This window comes from Streptopelia decaocto (genome assembly GCF_964273445.1).
Source record: "Streptopelia decaocto genome assembly, chromosome: 4".
In the NCBI taxonomy this organism is placed as follows: domain Eukaryota; kingdom Metazoa; phylum Chordata; class Aves; order Columbiformes; family Columbidae; genus Streptopelia; species Streptopelia decaocto.
Genome location: NC_138658.1, coordinates 47,996,128 through 48,020,919, shown reverse-complemented (window position 1 = coordinate 48,020,919; position 24,792 = coordinate 47,996,128). Strand labels below are relative to the sequence as shown.

At 34.0% G+C, this 24,792-nt stretch overlaps 1 protein-coding gene across 3 annotated transcripts in view; it reads right to left on the bottom strand.

Annotated features, from left to right (window-relative positions):
• SGCZ (sarcoglycan zeta) overlaps positions 1-24,792 on the bottom strand; it is a gene marked incomplete at both ends in the record, with an annotated part of 440,910 nt that overhangs the window by 182,220 nt on the left and 233,898 nt on the right. For all 3 annotated transcript variants that reach the window (XM_082050805.1, XM_082050807.1, XM_082050806.1), the window contains one exon: positions 21,114-21,308. In XM_082050805.1, the coding sequence (XP_081906931.1) occupies positions 21,114-21,308 (195 nt within the window). The remainder of the gene's footprint in view (positions 1-21,113; positions 21,309-24,792) is intronic.

Here is a 24,792-nt window from a genome sequence, read left to right as displayed (position 1 = left end):
TCAATAAAAAGTTTACAAAGAGCTCGAAATATTTTACTGTATATTACTCACTTATTTACACCCATTTTTATCTGTCTAAGCATTAATCATTATTTCAAAAATAAGTTTTACACTATATTTCACATCCTTCTCTGCTTGTAATCACTTCAAGTGCACTGACTCTGAGACTACCCAGAAAACAGTTTCCATAGCAGCAGAGATGAGCCCACAACTTGGTGAGGTTTCTGTTTAATATGGTTGTGTAATAGATCTTTATTCCTGCATTCCTTGCTGACACCTTCCAAAAGTTCTTCTGGTTTGCTGACAGCCTCAACTTTGCATTCTTTTAGTGTAAACTCATTAATCTTTGGGTTTTCTCCCTTTAAACTTAACTCCTGGTAAATAAAGTTGGATAGTCTTGCTCACAAGGAATCAGAAAGAGAATGTAATGTTACAGTACAATGTGAAAAACAGTACAGAGAAATAAAAAAACATAAAACATATTCATTCAACTAAATCACTGTTAATATAAGAAGGCTGTTAATTAAACACAGTTTATGTGCTGGAACATAAGGCTGATTTTTTTCATCTAGTGAAAGTAGTAATGACACAGGGAGACCTGTGACCAATTTGATGTGAAATCCAAAGAAAAAAACATAAATCAATTCTTATAAAAGTGACACTGCTTTTTACATATCTGGTTGTCCTAGATCTTACTGTAATTAACCCTCAGAGTGCAACAAGTTGTTTGCAGTTCAGCAAGAACCACCCTCAAAACAACACAGGAAGCCTAAAGTGCTAACTATCCTGCTGTTCATCTGCACCCCCCAGCCACTGTTCACCTCTCTGAGCTGTGCTCCCCTGGAAACCGCATCACTGTCTAGGGTGGGGGGTTTGTTTGGTTTTGGTTTTGTGTGGATTGTGTGGGGGTTTTTTTGTGTGCGGTTTTGTTTTTTGTTTTTTTAGTGGGGTATTTCAGTCATCTAGTTATAAAAAAATAAATTGTAATGGCTACAAGGGCGGTGATTACAAACTTTGGACAGGAATTTCAAAAGACAGTATTGCTACCAAATCTCTTATCTTGTGTTTACATTCTGATAATTTGGCAGGATCAGTGAAGATTTACATCGATCACGTGCAAGTGTAAATGATCTTCTCACCACCTTTCCCCATGACATATGAAAAATATCAGAGGTAACCAGCTGGAAAGCTGAAGGCAGATACAGGAAAAAGTAATATCACTTCTTAGACCAACTGGGATAACTCACACCACACTGAACTCACATGGAAACAAAAGCAAATACAAAATGAGTACAACTCCTTTGACTCTAAATTCGTTATGTTAATCAGCTAGATAATGTGAGAGAGAAGTATGGTTAGCACCCATGGAGCGGAAGAGATATTAGCAGGGGAATAAGTCATTAACTTTGGAGGAACAGCAAGAGAGAAAAAGGTAGTTATTACCTATGGAAAATTAAGGGAGATCTGAGAGGTGTAAGGAAAATTTTAATGTGTCATAAACCCAGTATTTCCACTGAGTTTATTCTTGCTGTATCTTTTGGTGCTGCTAGTTTTAGTTCCAACATTTATTTGCTCAAGATACTTTGCAAATTTTTCTTTAGAATTAGAGACCAAACATGAGTTCAGAAATGTACAATGTGAAAATATATTATTCTTATCGAAAAATTTCCTTTGTTCCATTAGGAAAACTAACAAATATTTGGCAATGCATCTTTAGCTAACTGACATTTAAAGGACAAGGTATGTTATAATCCATATTCTAAAATGAAGTATGTAAACAGCAAACACTGAGCGATTTGAATTAAGAGCAGAACAGTTTAACCTGATTAATGGTATTTTTTTTCTCTTAAAACATTTGTATTGTTGAGAACAATTATTCCATAAGAGGACACTCTAGTAAATATTAAAACCACATGAGTAAACCTGATTTTTTTTATTAAGTAGATTACTTGCGCTCTTCTAGTGAGAGGGAATTTATTTGATCACAGTGTTAAAGGGCACTATGAGAACAATGTGTCTCAAATCACCTGATTTTTAATGGCCTCAAATGCCAGACATAACTGTCTTGGCAAAAAGTAAGGAAAATAGCCTGTGTAAAATGCTTAATATGCATCAATTTTCCCATTAATAGAAAGGATTTTTTCATCACCATACTCATGTATCCCCATAAAACAGAAAACAAATAAAAAACCCCAAGGTGCTGAGGGTCGGCATTTATCACCATATAAAATGCCCAGGAATATGCAAGACATCATCACTCATACATGAAACAAGACCTGAAAGATATGTGTCACCTTCAAGAAATAAAAAGCCACCAACAATAACCTAGAATAGTACTCAACACCCAAGATATAAAAGACCACCAAGGTTAATCTGGAATGGCAAAATGGTACCAAACACCTAAAATGCTCCCCAGGTATATAGTTGTCACCAATACATAGGCCTTACTCATTACTCTTTTTCCTCGTGTTTGCAATAAAGTTCCCATTTTCACAAAACTAGGTACCAGAGCAATGCCATGCTAACCTATACTTCACAAATAAAGATTTCAATAGAAAGTATACAATACAGTAGCTCAACAGCTAAGGAGAGAAAACAGTTTTACCCTTTCCAGCAAATATTCCATGTACATCCAAACCAGCAATACTGCATCGCACTTTAAAACCAGATTGTCATAAATTAAATCAGCAGGTGTGAAAGTAGCCATCTTTGATTAAAAAACTAATTCTAAACAGGAGTTAGACTTCTATGTCTATTACTACCTTGGATTTTGTACATAATACAAAAATTTTTGTTGTCCTATGTTTTTTTATTACCCACTTAGCTTTATCTTTTTTATATATCTCTGTGTAAACATGTTTAACAACTAATGTTTGCCGCCACATCCAAATTTTCATCTAAATCATGGGGTTAACTGGAATATCACAATATTGACAACAAACATGATTTTGTGGACAACTCTTGCTGTTTCTATGCTGCTTTATATGTACGTCCTGAGTGCCATAGACCATTGCATGAAAAAGCTCACCTTTTTAAGGAAAACCTAGGATCAAAGCAGTTATTCTACAACACTGCAAATGTATCTACCATCATACAGATTTTTTTACTACATCAGTACTAAGAATACTCTGAAAGTTTGGTTTTTTTTTTTTAATAATAAATAATGAGACTTTCTATGAAATTGTCCAGCACCAGATCTTCACTACATTGGTTCCTTTTTGCCACTAACTGTTCAGGAAAATTGCTGTATTTGCTTACATTTTTAATTATATCCTTTGTTATTTGAAATGTTGTTATAGATTATGTCTTTATTAGGGTTTTTTTTTAGCTTGTTAGAAAGTTAATAGAATTTTCTATCTAGCTTTTCAGGCAGTTACAATTTCTATGACATATTAATGGCATCTCCGTGTAGAAGCCTATCACTTCAGAAAATAAAAGCAAGCTCTTTTAATCAACTGAAGGTGAACACATCCTGGAGTTTATGGCAAAAGAATCAAACAATAACAGGGTTCATAATATGTCCACAAGTATTAAAATACTTTTGCATTCCATTGATATAAGAAAGCAAACATTCTATCCTAGAATACTGCTATTGAATCCAATCATATTCACAGAATCACAGAATGTTAGGGATTGGAAGGGACCTCGAAAGATCATCTAGTCCAATTCCCCTGTTGGAGCAGGAACACCTAGATGAGGTTACACAGGAATGCTCATATCAAGGAAGGTCCAAAACAAAATCTTTGCCATTAATAGTTTGTCTCCTTTTATGAGTATGGTAGTCTGGGATGACCAACACTACCTTGAAGGTATCAGTCACAGTTTTAGAAAAACTGAAATGAAACACAGCATCTTAGGCAATTGTTTCCTCTATCCTTTAAATTGTAAATATGGAAAGTAGTTTTCTGATCAAGATTTTTATTCTGATTCTTACTGAGATGGATAAAGCCTTAATCTCATAACCTGTAATTTGATAAATGCAGCTAGAATTTGGACTTTAATGATTTGGACTATTTGACTCTTTGAAAACCCAAATTTTCATTTTGATATTGATTGTAATATTGTACCTTATCACAAAAAGTGGCATGGACCTTACAGAAAAAAGCTACAGTTGTATTTATGAGGCAGCTGAAACCTTCAATGAAACATGAACTTTGCTATTCATATCCTATTTATGAATGACTTAAAACACTATCTGGAGAGAGGAGCAGGTGAGAACGAGGAACACTGGAGGATGTTTTACCCACTTAGAGTTGTCTGCCAGTATGCAAATCACACCATTTTTCAAGGTGTGATTTTCCCTTTTCCTCCTCTATTTTTCCTGACATTTCAGAATCCAAGGAAGTTAAATTTTGTGAAGTGTGAGGTTAAAGCCAGCTTTGGTCTGCCTTCTATCCCACTATGGGTGATGATGTTAAACCTTTGTCATTATTCCTCAACTCCATATACTGCCTCTCAACACAAGGCAATTATCACCTAGCACTTTAAAATCTCCAAACCTTGAATCTGTAACATGGGAGAACACTGAGAAGCACTACTATACACTTGCTCTGGTCTACATTTTTTCCTACACATGCACTATTTGCTGTTGTCAGAGATAAGATACTGAACCTAGGTCTAATATGTGATAAGTATGTCATCAAGTAATTTATCTCAACAATGTTAGTTTTAGTTAAGGCCATGGAGGAACACAGGTTTTCTGCTGACTATCTTAAATCCCTATCTCCATATCAGCAAAAGTGTAGGTGAGAGAGCAGCTAGAGACAAATGTCTCTGCTAACTCCTGTTAATAGATTCTAAACCACACTGGGTTCGGTTAAGTAACAGTATTTAAATGTTAAAAATCAGCATGTAAACTATTTGGACAGAGATAACATTAATTTAAGTTTTAAGTGAAAATTGGATCGTTAGATGACTCATTATTTTTCTTATGCAACTAAAACAAAATGGTGTTTCGGGTAATAAATGCAATTCTAGCTAACTCTAGCAACTTATTCCTGTGTATCCTTTCCTAAACGGTGCATTACAATCTGTTATGTTGAAATTTATTCTCAATGGTAAGACTAACTTCAATAATATTTTCTACTCTGAAAAATTAAAAGAGGAACAAATTACTACAGATTATACAAAACATGTTAAAAAGCAGCAAAATAATACAAAAACTAGCATTGCAGGTGTTCTCTACTGATCCTTAGATTTTACTTAAAAACACAAACATCAGACACTTGCTGAAAACCAAGGCACACACCTGATTTTAGCCATCAGCCTATATGTCCACTATTCCTGCTGACTGAAATTTCAGAAATCTTTTGATCACACACAGAATACCAGGGGTCAGCTTTTATGAGCAGCATGAAATCAGATGTGCCACATTGTTCAGCATCTGTTGTTAACTTCACACCAATGTTTCCCTGGAAAACACAGGGCTGTCAGTATCAATAATTCTATGCTAATCCATCAACTTTTACCCTTGTTTTCTCTCACCTGTTATTATCCTTCCAGCTTGTTTAGCCGTAATAGCTATGCCTGGCTAATAAGCCTCAGGTCAACACCTAGAATTTGTCAACTTAATTCGTATTGAAGATATGATCTTTTGTTCTTTTCCCTCCCTCTTTTCTTCCTCCTCCTTCTTTTTAAATCTCTCAATTTCAAGACTCAGCTGATACTCTCCTCCTTTTTGTTCTACCTTATTATCACAGAATCACAGAATGTTAGGGATTGGAAGGGACCTTGAAAGATCATCTAGTCCAATCTCCCTGCTGGAGCAGGAACACCTAGATGAGGTTACATCAGCTTGAACCACTTCTTACTAAAGATCTTTCTGTCTTGGTACTGTAATTTTTATAGTAGCATTATAGAGTTTAGAGACAGATTTATTGTAAGTAATAAATATTTCTAAAATTGTTCAGGCATCTGGCAATTGTATTTATTTTATGTCACCATCACATCATGAAAGATCATAATGGTTAGAGGCCAAATGCATTTCTAAATTAATATAAAATTTATAGCCTTTCATTAACTGAGCAAAGTAATAAAGGAAAAACTAATGAATAGCTTTTAGATATTTCAAGCACTTTTAGCATACTTAAATATTTCAAGATATATTATACTATAAATCATATAAAAATGAATATGCCAGGTACTTCATGCTTCCCTGGCAACACATACATGAGGGCATCTACAGTAACACTGTGAAAACTCACACCCACATAAGTAACACATTACAGGTATTGCTAAACGTGTTAGAATTTATCTTAGAGACATGAAAGATAATCATAAGTGACAAGATTTTACTTGTATTTCCTCCAGGACAGACTTCCAGAGAAAGCTGAAACAAGCGTCTATTTCCAATGAACAATAAAAGAGTCTACGAAGTATAGTTCTGCATTAAAAAAACACCAGAACCATTTCAAGAACCCATTTTTAGGTGTATTTCAGAGTACCTCACTGTGCTACTAAAAATTGTTATAGTCCTATGTTAGACCCTTTGAAATAATGAGGAGTACAATTATGGGTTTTGTCCTGCTTTTAATGTCTTATTTTATCTTTTTTTCCTTTCTATTTCTTGTTTTTTCCTTTTTTTTTTTTTTTTCATTGACTCTCATTTCCTCTTTCTTTCCTTTTCAAAACTAAAAAAATCTTGTTTCCATAATTAGGGTGATTACTATCAGAAAAGCTTTTTTTAGTTACAATGTTTATTTATTTAAAGACAGTGTATGACCAGAAGAAATTATAAAATCTATGAGATAAAATCTATGAAATTCAATCAAGAATTAAGTACTTTTTGGAATCCACTAATACTGCTTGTTACCAATATTCAAGTCAAGCACTTAATAATTCAAAAATCAACCCTCTTAATAAACAAAAATACTTATTCTACCTCACCAAATGCCATTCTCTTCTTACACAAACAGCATGAAAAAGCAAAGAAATAAGATACATAAGAATTAAATGAACTTCCCCAGATCAAAACATACTCTGTCACTACATTGTAATTGAGCTCTCCTGCATTTATCCCTATAATACTGAAAGAAATATACTAGCTGTCAAAAAAGACAGATACTTTAACTGATCCATTGGGTTGTAAATTTCTTCATCTGTAAAATTCCAGTAATTTATATATTCATGTTAATCTCTTTATCTAGTTTTTAAATATTCATGTGGGTTTTCCAATAGCTTCCATTTTGAAGTAATAAACCATTAATATCCACAGCCTGGCAGCTGCAAAGAGTGCTAAAAATCAACCCCCGATTTTCATAGTCATGATATTCATTCATGTTTCATTATTTACTCAGAAGACCAGAATAATTCTTTGCAGTATATCATACCTGCTAGGGCTGTCACCATTTTAATTTTAGTTGTCTAAAAAGTATGTTTTGTTATTCATTTTGAAACACATTGCTGCCTGAATCTATTACATATATTAGCTAAGAAACCTCTCTTACATAACACATAAAAAGCATTTTTAAATTTGTTTCAACTTTTCAATCTCATAATTTTCACCACATAAACTTAGTCCTTTCTTCTCCTTTCCATTTCTTCTTCCCTTTCCCATACATGCCTTTTCTGCACACCGTTTTACTTTAATTTTGCAGCCTGTAGGAACTCAAATGTATACAACAGATGCTGAAGCTTAGCTATAGGAATAGTTCCACTCATGTACAATTAGTTATTTCTTCAAGTTTCTGACCTCATGCTTGTCACTAGCATATGACTACATTCAATTAACATGCAAATAATATCAGCATATGACCTTCGTGCTGATAACCACATAACAATGGGTCATATTAAAGTGGAGAAAAGGGAAAAATAGTTAATATTATTATGTCATTACCTGAATATTCAAAAAAGTCCTCAGCACTGCTTTCATAAAAACCTAAGAACAGCCATTCTCGGTGAGAAAAAAAGTCAACCTAGTCTCACATCTCATTTCTGACAGCAGTAAACAGAAGACACCTAAACATAAGAATAGATTATGCAGATAAAGGCATTTTTTGGCAAATCTCTTGCCCTTCAGCAATTTTGACTCATTCTTTGGTAGTCTTTGGTACACTTTTCTTCTATGTATTTGCCCAGCCAGTTCTTAAACATCTATAAATTTTTAGCATACACACAATGTGGTGAAGTGCTCCACAGATTAAATACAGAGGATGCTGCCAGAGTAATGTTTTTCTTTTCCCCCATTTTCACAACTTCTCTCCAGCCAAATGACAAAGCACCACAGCACGTTCCTTGTGTGGGCCAAATGACTGTCCCATCTCTGTAGCTGATGTTCAACCCGCTTCTCTATTTCATAGACACCTTCTCCTACCTGCCTCATTTCCCTGGACTCCCCCTGGAATTAGTACTTATAATTGTTGCATTGTCACTAAATGAAAAGGAAGCTGCAAGATTGGTGTCACTCAGGCATATCTTTCCTGTACAATTTACTGAACTTCTCTATCCTGGCCAGGCAAAGAAATGATGTGTTTCCACACTGTAATATTCCACCAGAATCAGTACTTTCAGCATCGTGCTTTGAAGGTTCAGAGCCTGGGTGAGTTAGCACTTCTCTTCATTGCCCTTTATAACATAGTATTTGTTTATCCTACATCTGTTGTTTTCCAGAGTCCACCCAGCATACTGTGTATATCACACACAAAAAATACTGTAAGGACCCTAATGCTCAAGAAGGAAATATTTCACATATAAATTACTCTAGAAGGGTGTTTTTGCAAGAGCAATGGGAAAAAGTGTGCAGGATGGTGTTTTTAAAACAACATACAGATTATTAAGATTGACTTACAACTACTTTTGAAAACCAAGCCATTAACTGTTAACCTGAAACTGGACTTTTTTAGATTGTGTGTATAAGGAAAATACCGAGCATTACAGCATACAAAAAAACCCACACTGAAGTGTGAAAAAGTTTCTAGAAATATTCTAATGACTTTCAACAGAGTACACGTCCAGTAAACTACAAAGCTATCAAACAAGAATTTTTGAAATTTTCTCTGTAATATGGACAGCTTACCTGAGGTAAAATTATTTAGGGATTTTTGTACATTATGAGCTTATTAAATGTTGAAGCAATGATTTAAGAATATTTCAAATTCTTCACACAGTTTGTCCTTTACAAGTTTATTTAATAAAAAATTCTTATCAGGTGTTTTGTTGTATTCTTGCTTTACATAAATGACTTAGGTTTCACCTAAACCGTAGGGTATCCGAAGTCATTTTATTCACACACACCATGAATCCAAAATCCACAAATATTTCCCTTTGGACTACGAAAATTATTTTTTAATTTGTACAGTAATAAAAGCCTTCATCTGCCATTTAATTTTATTTTCTTAAAAGTAATTGCTTTGTTAACTTTCAGTGAGATATAGATTGCAGTTGTATTAAATCTTAAACCACGAATGTAACTGTCCTTTGACAGTTAGTCCAAAGCTCAGATAATAATTTGTAATAGGATATTTATTTTTCCTCAGTATATTAAGAATTCAAGATCAGAACACTCCTGTTAAAAATCAGAAGTGACTCGAGACTCATTTGTAGAAAGAATAGTCCCCAAAACTTTAATATCTGCCACAGACTCTGTGTTGCCATACTCTGGCCTTTTTTTTTGCTGTCCAGCAGATGCTGCTTAGGTACCCCAAAAGAGTCTGATTCCTTTTGCGACCATGAGAAAGGGATTTTCCCCGTAGCATCCTGTAGAAAGGTTTTCTTTAGAGAAAACGGAGAGTCTTCAATTTAAAGGGCTTGGCAATGGTTTAAGTTATATCTAGAAAGAGCTGAACTTTACATAATTCATAAGAGTTTACCTACTTCATTTGTTTGACTTAAATACCAAACTTTCTTTCTTACATCATTACTTAAAAAACAAACAACCAAACAACCAGCTTTAGCACATAACATGACAATTTTTTTTCAAACCAAAGTGTCTTCTGGACAGCATGTTCATCCAATGGAGCTAACACAGATTTTTGTCTCCTCTGCTACTTCTCTGTAGCATGTCCAGACCCGGAGAGTTAGCTTAAATGAGTTGTATATTTCTGAAGACAATGATGGAAATGAGAAAGGGCTCCATCTCTATTAGAAATGCCATAAAAGCAAAATTTGAAGATGATCAAGTATATATATATTATTTATATTCTTTCTCTCTATCTACACATCTGCCTTCATCTAACTTCAGTATTAAAATATGTCTACTGAGCAGAGGAGAGGATGGTAATTTTGATTTTCATTCTATGAAAATAACTATTTTTCTCTTTTTTACTTGTGCCATCACAGTATACAAAAATAAAATGACTGATTAAAAGTTGACATAGTCAATCAAAATTCCTATATATTAATTCATATTGCATTTATCCTCATTTCAATTAGGTTTTGTCGACAGAAACTTATTATCCTCTTGCATATGTTTGCTTTTATACACCCGAGTTTTGAAGATAATATGAAAAGTAAATTCAGTAACTAGAAATTTTTTTGTGAGATACTATTTTTTGGTATTGCTTTTCTGTTTAGATGGATTTCAACAGGGTCAGAGGAAAGGAAGGTCTATAATTAAAAACAATTCTGTGCACCACAAAAATGCACATTTCTTTATTAGAGAGGTTAAAATATGTAAAATATGTATCTAATTTTTTTTTTTTTTTTGTAAGATGCAATAAATCGACTCAAAAATCCCAAGATCTTACAGAAGGCCCTGCACAATTTGTTTTACTTAAATGATTGGCACTGAGTCTCTGAGGGTTGATGCTCAATGTTATTGGCATGATGGGCACTGATATATTAATGAAAGAAAGGGTATACACCACGTGCCTTGCAATAACAAATCATTAGACATGCTCTATTGGGCCATGCTTTTCAAAAAAAGGCAGCTATATTTATATTACAATCAAAAGCTTTAGGATTGTCTTGAGTTTTATTCCTTGATTATATCTAGCAATATTGTAAAATATGTCAGACATAAACAAGATATCCCATCAGTGCTGCATCTTCTGGGTAAAGATTTTAAAACTTTTCCTCCTCACCTCCTGCAGGCCACACAAGGACCTTATTAACATTTTTTTATTAAAAAAAAAAAACAAAAAAAAAAAAAAAAACAAAAAAAAAAACCTGTATTGTTCCTGCTTAAAACATTTGATTTCATAATTTAATCCTGTCTGGGACCAATCACTACATATTCTATTTTCTGTTCCTATTTCTCCTTTATTATAATTTCTAGATATACAAGGTCTAATTTAGGCTAGATTAACATGAGTACATTCTGCTCTGTACACAGACTACCGATTTCAAGATGGAAGCAGGATTCCAAGCACAGACTATACCCACACAAATCATCCAAATAATAGAAGGGAAAAAAGAAACCATGACACATTTCATTATTCTTACAGAATGACAGACTGTTGGTGCCTGTAAGTAACTAAAGTTTGTCAAAGTGGTTTGATATCTTTCTAATTACTGTTAAATAACATTACTGCTTGGGCTGAACTCCAAAATAAAGTTGGTCTGCTTTAGTTGCCCTATTTGAGACAAACCTGCTAATGCATTAGCCTTCTTTTCGTTTCATGTAATGACCGTCTGTTGATTATTTTCTTGAATACTAATATACAAAATGTTTTTTTCTTCCTCCTCCCCTTAAAAAATGATTGCACATCAACAACTCTGTTCAAACATCTGCTATTCAGGCTGTGCAACTGTGCAAGTGTCAAAATAGGCTTACTGGATAAACCTTTAAGAATTCAAAATTATTTTTGTATAATATTCTCTTGAAAATCTCGCTTTCCACAAATACTAAGGTCATGCTAGAATACACATGGAAAGGAAACACAGTTAAAAGCCAATCATGGAAACTGAGTTATTTCATTTTCATGAAAGCAAATATTTGAAAAAAAATTTCTGAGATACTTGTTCCAGCCTATTTATACAGTGAATGATTAAGAATAAGCTGTTTTGTAAACATTGTTCACTCAGCTGAAATACATTATTATTATTTAATAGAAGGTAAATGTCCACAAAATGAAAATAAATATATATATTAATTACCATCTAACCTATCATGAGAATTGAAGCTCTTGTTGCCCTCTTCTGTACTTTCTATAGTCACACTCAGCATTCTTTCCAAATGTTAAAACTCTTACAAGAGGTTGCATGAGTCATGTTTTAATGCACATCAGAATTACTGCAGTGATTCCACACTTTTATGAAACATGAGGCAAGCTACCCATGACATGCTGCTGGACTGCTGACATGGGATAAAGGTACAAGTAGCACACCTGTGTCCCTTAAGCTGATTTTAAATCAGTCCTGACACTTTACAAAACAAGTCTGAAGCAATGAGACAAATGAGCAGGCAGTGACCTTGTATAGGCAAATACTTCTATGCTCTCACTGTATCTCTATAAAGTAAACATCATCTATAAGCAGTTTTCCCTAAGCATTCAAGTTCTAGATACTACAGTATAATTTTCCAAAGCCACTACAAGGTCAGGTTGAAATTGCTTGAACTATTGTATAAGTAGATTTTTTTTTTCTACAGTGAATTAAATCACATTTTTACAAGGTTAAGTAGGGTACCAAGTATTTATTCCCTTTTTCTTTTGGGAGCCTTACTAGAATTCTGCCATTAAATTTTCATGGCCAAACAAAGAGAAGACTGAGAAATGAATTTTATTCAACTTTTTCTTCATCAGTGTTAATTTTTAACAATAAACACCAAAAGGTATCAATATATTTCTCAGGAATAAAATTAACTATTTAAAATCTGCATTCAGCCACCAAGAATCAATAACATAACCTGCACATCAAATCAAGTCACCTCATGTTTGCTCAGAAGTCCTATCAAATAGCACTGTTTTAAATAACACCTTCCTACTTTTTACAGGAAGATGCCTTTACATTAGATACCTACTACTATAAAACAGCTAACCAAATATGTCTAACAGTGATTTGGCCATTTATGCAAACTGTTGCTACACATTTATGTAACAAATAGGAGACTGGAAATTTGATTTCAGATTGTCTTTCTACTGTGACATGACAAAATTTTACTTTTTCCCTTTTTGGAAAACAAACAAAAAAGGAGATAACAGAGATTTATAGAAATTAATTAGGATTGTGCACATCTGTTACTATGTACTCAAGTAAACCTACACCATACTTGCACCAACAAATTGATTTTTTTTTTTTTTCTGTAAGTACTAGGAAAGGAGGTATACAATACAGGAGATACATATCAAAATGAGATAAAAAGTGATTTAGAAGAATGGTACTGGAAATAGTTAAAATGAGTTCTTCTACTCAGGACAGCAGCTATCTCACATACTCAAGAGAATAAGAATAAATCAGTTCATTCCTACCCACTGCACTCCAAATGAAAGAGGATACAAGTTTTACAAAATACCCTCCAACTCCATAAATGTGTGCTTTTACATGAAAATTAACAAACAGGACATTAAAGTACAACTAAATTAACTTGTAGCAAGATCCTTTTGCTGATATGTTGTGAGCAAGAGCACAGAGCTGACAGGTTCAATCACGAAGCTTAAGTTTCTATTTTCCAGTGCAACGCAAAAAGGAGATGAGAACACAGACCATTATATAAATAAGACTGTGTGTGTATGCATATACACATGCACACATGTGTGTGATTCTCTAATACTCATTTTAGCTGGCTGACAATTTTCTAAACATTTTTCAAAGGAAACCTAAATCTGAGCAGAAAATATCCTTGAGGAATACACAGCTATTTCATAGGAATTTTCAATGAAATTTTTCACAAGGGTGATATCTGATGTTTGACACTAAAAGATAGTAAGATAGAGGTCATGTATGTATTAAAAAAGAACATCAGATATCAGAAGGACTAATAGCCTATGAGTAGGACACTTACCTGGGACATGATCTATATTGGAGACTGCATGAATTTGAACCTTGGTCTCCGATATCTTGACTAAGTCTCTTATTCATTAATAATTAATGATATTGCCTGCTCTGGACTGGATCTTTCTCACTACAAAAAACAAACAAAAAGGAAACAAAAGCTTTCTTGCATTCATCCCAAAATGGGACATCAAGTTCTTGAAAACTAAAATATTGAGGAATGCAGGGAAATAGTTTTCTATCTAGTTAAAAGATAACAAGTTTTGAAAATGAAATAATTTACAGTTTAAAATTGCCATTGAAATAAATGAAATTTGCATATATGACAGAACATATTTGTTACATATCCAGCAAGTGTTACTATTAAATCATAATAATATTTATTCAAAACCTAATAACAAACTGCTGCCTTGGTAAAATGAAAGAAATTGTCTGTTTGCCATAAAAAAACCAAATTATTTTTGAGTAGAGATAACTACAGCTATTACACAACTTCATAAATTTCAAATACCAATCTGCTACAAATTGGACATGTCTCAAGCAAAAGTACCTAAGAAATGGAAAACAGCTTTTTTTTTTTCAGTTCTTTATTGCATAGATCAGCAGAACCAAGCTGATAACAGAACATATACTATTTTGAACATCAAATAAAGAGATCTGGGTGGTCGAGGAATCTTAGAAACCTGAGAGCTCATATCACTGACATGCTTGTTGAAAAATGGATGAGTATTACAGTATAGTTTTGCAAACAATTTGTATTTTAATTCTACAGTATGCCAAGACAGTTTGCTAGAAGTCTAGATAAAAGCATTTAACACAGCTGTTTTAGTCTGTGCCACTAAAACCTGAAGTATAAAATTATAGCTTTAATGGAAAAACTGTACTTCTAAAGAAGTGATAAGTATTTTTTCCATACTGGATATTAGGATCAGAAGTGTGTCTATGTTTGTGTAACCCAACAACACAGAAAATCAAATATTTGAAAGATTTCCTCATTCTTGCAGAGTAACCAAAACCCAAGAAAATATACTTGTGTTTATTGGTCTCTGTTAGTAACATTCACAAAATACAATCATTCAGATTTAGATTTTTGCATATCTAAAAGATTCTAACTCTAAAAGTCAAATTCCTAAATTAATATAGGGACAATCTATAAAGATGCAAACAGAGAGGAGCTAATTGTTGCATATATCTGCATTACTATATATGCTGTCACATAAAAAAGATACCATGCTTAGTTGTCATGTGTATCTTTGGGCAGACATTCAAGCATCTTGCAAATTACCTGCTGTCCAAACAACATGAAGCTGGAGCCAGGCAGCCAGCAACCAGAGTGTGTTCTATTGTGAGTGTCAAGCATGTGAATTCTAGTCAGGAAATTCAAACTGCTGTTTATGCTCTGCTTGTGTTTAAAGCTAAATTGAAGTTCAAGTTCCCTTGAGAAATAACTGTCTCATCTTAGATAATAAGTTGTCTCATTCCTGATCTTAAAAGTAAATGTCATGGTACTACTGGCAAGAGGAGTTTAACATGTATCAATACAGAAAATACTGTGCCATGACAGGAGTCAAAACTGATTAAAACACTGCAAGTAATTACAGCAAAAGAAAATACCTGAATTGGGCTACTGCATTCTTAGAGGGGTAACAAAATAAGTCTTTTCATACACCGATTGCTAATGGGAAAGCAGAATATGGAGATATAAAAGACCAGATGTACAATCAAAACCAGTAAAACAATTTGGTGCTGATACTTCCGAAGATACATGGTTGAGGCACACCAACCCCAAAAGACATCCTAAGAACTAAAGGGGTTCACATTTGCATTTTTCCTACCATCACAGTTTTATCAGCTTTAGTAAACTCCAAACTTCAATGCAATGTAATAACGTAATAAGCAACAGAATAATGTAATATTAAGTAAATGCCAGTTTCAATATCAATAATGTACATACTAGAAAATTCACTGATATTATATGCTTCTCACACAAAGAGGGGGACTTAAGTTTCTATTGCTCCATGTCCCTTCAAAATGTCACTTTGCAGTAGTAAGAGAAATACACTGGTATTTGTTTAGTGACAAAAAAGTAGATCTCTTTTACAGAGGAAGTAATCTGATTGACAGACTGTCAATATACTTTATTTGTTAACAGCTATATGAAGAATAAATTATACAAAACTATAGCTCTATTTAGAGAATGATGTTCAACTGATTATATCTTTAAAGAAAAAAGTAAGCTAATTACCTATGCCATAGACCATTCAAATACATGACACTAAGAACATAGGCACAGTAAAAAAGATTTCTTTCCTTGCTATCCATTAAAATTCTTATATATTACATAAGTGAAATAACCAGGATGTTACAAATACACAACATAACCATACTTTACCCTATGGTTATGTCACTAAGTTATGACTTGAGTGTCCCATCCTTCTTGAAACACCTATTACACTAATTGTATAGACACGAAAAGTAACTAACAGCTTTGCACTTCATTAGACACATGCAACCTAGAATAAGTGAGAGGTATTTACATCCTCAGGGAAGGTGAGAGACATTTCCATGGGAAACTAGTGGACCATGGCAAGGTTAGTACAAGGAAAGGAAATTATAAATGTTCCAAAAAATTCACATCTCCTAAATCTATTATTTTGATATTGACAAAAACCAGAGATTTTAGTTCACAGCTTGATTTTTCCAAGATGTTTTCCATGTCTCCTTTAAAGATCAGGCTTAAAAAAAAAAAGAGGAATGTTGAGTTCACTCTTGAAGACAGCAGTTGTTTATTTTTCAGGAAATAACTTAATATAATAGATGAAGTCTGAAGTTAAAGCATATGATTCAGATATTTTGATGGTTCCATTAGGGAACAATATACCATAGAGGCTGTCAAATTATTTTATCCTTACCACTCAAGACAGAGTAGATCCACTTGATGTACATAAAACAATGGAGAGGTTTATTCCAATGACAAGTTTAGCCTCAGAATTATTTCATGGCTAAGTTATTTGCTGAGCATTTTGTTCAAGGTCAGATCTTCCTCTAATATAGCCTGCTCCTGAGCATTTGCTTTCTACGTAAATCCAGGATAGTACAGTATATTACAGCTACATGCAACTACCAGTAGAAATGTTTAGGGACTTCTTTGTTCTGAAGTTCTTATATGCTTTCATACATATTTTTTCTAAACAGATGATTGAACAGTGAGGTAACAGATCTCGATTAGACATTTAAGGACAGTAACTCTAAGCTACCAGTGGGAGAATATCTTTCAAAAAATGATTACTATGACTCTGATTTCTCCATCTAATATTCCTTTTGCTAGACAGATACTAATTACTTTCAGTTTGCGTGTCTGATACATATCATATCAGGGCAATTATTTGTAATTTGTATTTACCTTTCAAATGTCTTTCTTACATTATACATTAGAAGAAGAGACTGAATACCCAAAAGTCTCACTACCTTTCCCAGCTATACTACTTAATCTGATGAAAAGAGATGTGCACAACTTGCTTGTACTATGTTTTTACACAATTGCAAATAAACTATATTTCCTTTTTAATAACTTATTTGATGACCTATTCAACATCCACGCTTAAGGATAATTCAGTTGCCTGTCTTACTATGAGATTAATAGCCTTACGGAAAACTTATTTCTCCTTTCTGAGAAGGAGATAGCAGGAGATCACTAGTTCAGATTTAGAATGTGACTTTTACATGCAAGGTCAGTATATTCAGAAAACTTTTCCAACTGGAGAATCTATAAATTGAACTCAGAAAGGCTTTTATTGTGCCAGTTGGCCAGTGGCTGCAGCTGTACAGTTAAAAATAGAAAGTGAACAGCTCATACAAATTAATATTGTTGCAGCTGTCAGCCAGCGATGACAAACTCATGCCCTGGCTCTTCACAACCAACTGCAAGCACTGCAATTACTACTGTTTTATAAAAAAAGCTCAACACTGGCTTATACTAAAACAGCAAATATTTAAAATAATGTCAAAATATCAAAACACTTTAATTTCAACAATTATTTTATCATGGCTAGATTCTTCTTTCGTGCAGATACTCTTTAAACTAGTATAGTGAAAGTGTTTTGCTTTTCAGAAGGTTTCCAGCTGCATTTCTGATTTCCTATCACTGCTCAGATATGCAAATACAATTTCTTAGTTTATATCTATCTATACATACATATGTGTGCATAGAAGAAATTTATGTATATTTCAAAGTTATTGTATTCTCTAAGCACGTGAAGTTTAGGTTCATAAACTAAATTATTTTACTGTCAGATATCTGTCACTAAGAATGTGACTCTTTCAGACTTGATTCACATTTCCCACTGGTGCTCAAATGTGCATGTGTGGACATAAACGTGAAGATTTTACTGAACTTTTTCTGTTACAATCCTCAAGCAACCTATTTTTGTACCCATACAGAGACAAATGTGAATACTAACTCGTCCAAATAGAAGACTACCATTCCATGAATTGGCAGAAGAAAACTGGTATTCTTCAGTATATATTTAATAAAATGGATTTGAACATGATCCAGAGTAATGGTGCTTATAAAAACAGAAGAAAATAATGACAGACATTTTTCATTCTTTCAGTTTTAGGTTATATGATATGCCTACAGCTATTAAATGTAGCTTTATAATATTTAAAAAAAACTATTATCATGTCATTTAATTACTTTGCAAAACAAATGTGTGTGCTTCAAGATATACCATTTCAGGTCATAAACCACAGTTTTATGCCTATGAATTCTGTTTTCCACAACAGTTTAACCACAGATCATTCCCAAAATTTATATAGACATAGGAAGACAAAACCAAATCAGTCCTGAAGCAGTACATTTCATTAAACAACAGCATGAAATATTTCGCCATTAAAAGAATAAGGGCTAATAATTTTCTGTCAGCACAGATACACTACATATAAATTTCAGTAAGAATGATCCAGTGGTGGTATGATCACATAAAATTCTACTGTTAATCTTTTTAAGTACAAAGCCCCTTGGAAACAGTATTTTTTGCAGATTGTTCATAACAAACCGTTAAGTAGGAATTTTCATTTCTGAGGTAGTTAAGGGATATATGAACAAAATAAACAGCGTTCCCAAGCAAATGCTATATATATATATATTTTTATATGAAGGAGGAGTAATATGGTCCACTTTTGTTTTCCAGATCACTTACTTTTATATATAACTATGGTAAATGTGAATATACAAAATTAATTTTAATTCTGTAACAGGAGGGTGAAAGATTAACTCACACTAGTCAGTGACATACTATTTATCTGTATTTATAAAAAATACAGGACCATTAAAGATGTACATAAGCTTTGTGATTTCTGAATCATAATAATGAAAGAATCGGTTTATAAATGAAGTGCATGACATTTAAAACACTATTTCTGTGAAATTATTAAGCCCGTGTTTGCATAATTATTTCAGATGCACACTTTTCACAAGGTCTTCAATCCAATAAGTAGGAAACAGAATTGCTGAAACAATCCTGTTGTTTCCCGCATTAGATTTACACACGGATTTAGTGATTCACCATAAACCTTTAACATGCAAATAAAGCTCTGACATGTGGGAAAGAAAAAATTTTAAAATAATTTTTTATCTTGTTTTAAAAAGTTTGTATGTTTTAATTACAAGTGTTTTAAAACAGATAGTGATATAGTAGCTTGCTGAGTGGAGAACCAAGCATTGCCTAGGTATGGAAGCAGTAGTTTCAAGTATTTTTTAGAATGCAATCTTCTGCACAGAGAAAAATCCTGTGTTTTTAAAATTTCTATGCTTAATTCTCCTCTGGAATAATAGCAGACCATTTTACTGAAGTCAACAGGTATGACTAAATACACTTCTAATACAAACAGCAAGAGCATATATGGATGACTTGTTTTGCGAGGACATTATGCTAAAACCAAACCAAACCAAACCGAACAAACCCCCAACCCGCCCCCAACAAAAACCAAAAAAACAACAAAAACCCAAACAACTCCCCTACAAAACAAGCAAACAAACAAAAACAACGAAAAAACCCAACACCAAACTTCTAACAAACTTTTCAGTGCCTGAATATAAAAGTCATACAGTTGTCAAAATATTAATCCAACATATTCATCCACTTGTGGCAACTCAGAAGTAGCGATGTATTGGTACAGTATGCCTCACTAGACAATGAACTCAGATGATGCTATGCATTACAGAGTATTAGGAGACACAGAACAGTTTTAGACATATGTTTAATACTGGTTGTTTTTTTTATTTCCATGAAATTACTTGAGAATAGAAATGTACTATGACCCTAAGAATTGGAAAGGTATTACTAGCTACGTCAAAATAAGGCTTATGAAGGTCAAAATCCAGAGAGATGGAGAGAGAGAGAGAGAGTACACTGATCCTAGCAGAAGCACTGTTATTTTAAACTGTGGAGTGTTCTGTCTTGTCTTCTGATATACAAAAAGACACTACTCCATTGCCAGCTAGTGAGAACATCTACCACCTTTATCCAAGCAAAGCTTTGGGAACAGCTGGGTGGATAACACAGTTTCCGCTGAATGCAGATATTCTTTCATGTATCCATCTGAAGTACAGGCTTGATAATATTATGCTGCTAATGACAACTCCAGGTGGAGGCTGTCTCATAACAGCCCATGACTTTTATACTCACATACCCGTAACTTATCAAAATAGATACTCTTATCAAAATAGCTACTCTAAGTTCTAGGTGAAACACAATACAAATGGTCAGTAAACCAAAAAAAACCACAACAAAACAACCAAAAACAAAACAAAAACCCATGATGACAAAACTAATAACATAAAATGTAAAAAGTCACCCTAAGTCAGCCCAACTAACAGTTTCTTCCTGAGAGATACCATACAAAACAGACATAGCAAACTCCTCCTGATTGCTGTAAGTGGTGACAAGCAAATAAGAAATGCTTTTGGGGCAGTCACCAGGATGCTATTGGCTGGGCAAACAAGATCCATATATATCTTCAGCAGGTATGATTAACCAAAAATATCTGAATAGATAAGGCACAGGCCCACTCACTGCAGAATATATTTTTAAAAAAATATTTCTGAAGTAGCACTCAAAGGAGATACAATTTTTAATCCAAAACTACCAAATCCATATTTTTAGCATGGTAAAGGAAAGAAAACTAAAACTGTAAGTTATTACATCAAGAAGCAGGATACATAAAATCACTGGGATACTTACCACTGTGAAATTCATAACCTTCAAAATCCATATTGTCATTGCTAAGTTAACAATCATGGTAACCAACAGCAGAAGGACAAAGAAGTATAAGCACCTCTTTCGCCATCCATAAATGCCTACAGGGTAAAACTGAGGATGTTCTGTCCTTGGAAGGCTGTTCTGTTGTGTTGCTAATATATACTGCTCTCGTGTCATCTGGAAAAGAAAGATGTAAGCATAAGTAAACAAATGAGAGGTCTGTTTTTCATAGGTTTTATTACATAAACATCACCTGAGTACATATAGAAATTCAGTATCTATAGGCACAGAAGAGATGCATTGATGCGGCATAAACCAAAATGTTATTTTTACTAGGCATCTAGTAAGAATTTGGTGGCTTTCACAAAGTTCAAGTAAACCATTGTTTTGATATTTCAAATTGAATTTCCATTTCAAATTTACCAGCAGGAAACAGTAAAATCTATATATGCATCTTACATTCTATTTCTGAACATGGCTTTATTTTCCTTTATGAGGTCATTCAGGAAAATTTGTTTTCAGAGGAACAGAACCATAGAGTAGTTTAGGTTGCAAAGGATCTTCAAGGTCATCTAGTCCAGTTCCCCTGAAAGGAGCAGGGACATCTTCCACTAGACCAGGTTGCTCAAAGCCCTGTCCAACCTGACCGTGAATGTTTCCAGGGACGTGGCATCTACACCTTCTGTGGGCAATCTGTTCCAGTGTTTCACCACCTTCATTGTAAAGAATTTCTTCCTCATATCTAGTCTAAATCTACCTTATTTTAGTTTAAAGTCATTACCCCTCATCCTATCACTACACTCCCTGATAAAGAGTCCATCCTTATCTTTTCTATAGATCCCCTTTAGGTACTGAAAGGCTGCTATAAGGTCTCCCTGGAGCCTTCTCTTCTCCAGGCTGAACAACTGCAACTGTCTCATCCTGTCCTCACAGGAGAGGCACTCCAGCCCTCTGATCATTTTTGTGGCATCATCTGGATCCTCTCCAACAGATCCATGTCTTCCCTGACATAAAAATTTCAAATAAGTCATATAACCTTTTTTGTACTGGTTTTGACTGAGATAAAGTTAATTTTCTTCATAATAGCTTGTAGCCAAAACCAGTACACTCTTTCATAAAAACAGAAGAAAAATGTATTCATTCTAGAAAAGCATCTGTCATAAATGAGGTTACCACTCTTTTTATTATATCTAGTATATTAAATCAATAATTTATGCCATTATACATATACTCATATTTTACACAAAAGTATGCCATTGTTTATATCATGTTTTACACAAAAAGAAACATAAAAACCTTTCAAAGCTTTAATTTTGCCCTTTAGGAGATATGGATGCTACCACTACTTGTTGTTTTCCTGAACCAGTTTATGTTCTTCTAGCATGCAAATAAACAGTGACTGTTTCCAAACTGCTTAAAGAAATTATCATTAATTCTTCTTCAGAGTAAATGGTTATGGCATTTAATAAGAAACCATTTAACATATTCTACAACCTTAACTTTCTTTTACAGATACTTATATTCATATTCAACTGTCACATTGCCTTTAGACTGCAAGATATAAACTTTTCTCTTTGACTTAAACGTGAAACTAAAGCAATTGGCTTCTGTTTATATAAAAGTTCTTCCTGAAACATGTCCATGTGAATAACTACAACAGCTACAAGTCATAGAATACACATCCATATTACAACACATATCACTGAAATAAGTCAAAACAGAAATAATGAATTTATAAAGCAGGTTTTAAATAAGCTAATAAATAAGCATTTTTTTAACTTTTATTCAGTTTATTTCAATAAGAATTGCTTAATTTTTTTCATAATTCAAATTAAATTTAATGTTTGGCAGTTTACTTATGCAGTGAACCTTCACTAACAGAACTTCCCTCAATTACATTTTTTAGTCCTCCCAGAGCAAAGTATCACCGTGATTCGAGATCTTAGATCACCCCCTTATTGTAGCCAGGCAGTATTCATCCTAGATGTGTCTGAATTCCTTATGAATTCAGAAACTGACTGCATGAAAGGGTTAATCATCTTCCTCCTTACAATTAATTTCTAGACACTTATTTAGCCAGCCATTGTAAAATAAATGCAATGCATGATTACATTTTGTCATTAGTTTTGCATTTAGTTTGATTTGTACATTTATATGAGTATTTTTACACTATTTCCATTGTCTTTTGACCTGAGTTTATATATTACTTACAAAACAATTATTACCATTAAAAATAGTTGAAAAGTCAACTTTCAGATTGTGAGAATGCCAGAAGTAGCACTGTCCCTAAAACTATAAATGGGGTCCCATGAAATATGCCCTTTGTAACACAATTGTTAAATATGGTAACATTTTATTTCATCACCATAAGCAGGCATCAGTCAGTTCCCTCAGTATATACTGTTCAATTGAGTGAGGCTGCTTACTATAACATTCTATTTCATGTATTTATGGTAGATAAGTTATGTGCTGTGATTTGTTACTTGTTTTAATATTTGACAAATGCATGGCTACCATAAACTTGTTAAATCATCATCAAAGACTTATACTGGTTTTGCAAAGAAATCTTTGGAGAAAAGCCTCAAGTGTTTCAACAACATTAAAAAAACCCTGCCAAATTCATAATTAGGTCCCAAAGGTCTTTGGACCCACATATTAACTGCAGTTGACCATTGTCATGGATATCATGGCCTTTCTTTCAGATACTTATTATAGGAACAGGTCTTCTATAAAGTTTAATTCATACACAGCCTACATTTTCTATTAAAGTGATGTTATCTTTTTCTGAAAATATCAATGTATTGGGTTAACATGACATGGTTTTGGTAGCAGGAGGGCTACAGAAGTGACTTCTGTGAGAAGATGCCAGAAACTTCCCCCATGTCTGACAGAGCCAATGCAGCCATTTCCAAGTTGGACCCGCTGCTAGCCAAGGCTGAGACCATCAGTGAGGTTGGTAGTGCCTCTGGGGTAACATAGTTAAGAAGGGGAAAAAACTGCTACACAACAGTAGCTGGAGAGAGGAGTGAGAAGATGTGAAACAACTCTGCAGACAAGATCATTGAAGAAGGAGGGAGAGGAGATGGTCCAGTCTCTAAAGCAGAGATTCTCCTGCAGTCCATGGTGCAGACCATGGTGAGGCAGATATCCACCTGCAGCCCATGGAGAACCCCACACCAGAGCAGGAGGATGTGCCCAAATGAGTCTGAAAGGCAAAGGAGAGCTCCCACTGGAGCAGGTTTTTGGCAGGACTTGTGACCCCTTGTGGGACCCATGCTGGAGCAGTCTGTTCCTGAAGGATGGCACCCCATGGGAAGGACCCAGGCTAGAGAAGTTTGTGAAAGACTGACTCCCGTTGGTAGGGCTCCACAGTGGAGCACAGGTCCACACACCACCAGCTGCCTTCAGACCTAAGGCAAGTTGTTCAGACCATCAATTCTTCCCAACCACCCACAAGGATCAGTTTTCTAAGAACTGCACATATGTACATAGTAAATATGCCCAAAGAATTTACTGTGTGCTATTAATATAAACATATTATTATTATTTTGCCTTTATTTTTTAAGATCATTAATCTGGCCAGTTACAGTTATTGGCAGCACTCTCACTTGTGATTTTTATACTCATGTAAAAACCAAAACAAATCCTAGTTGGTCTGGTA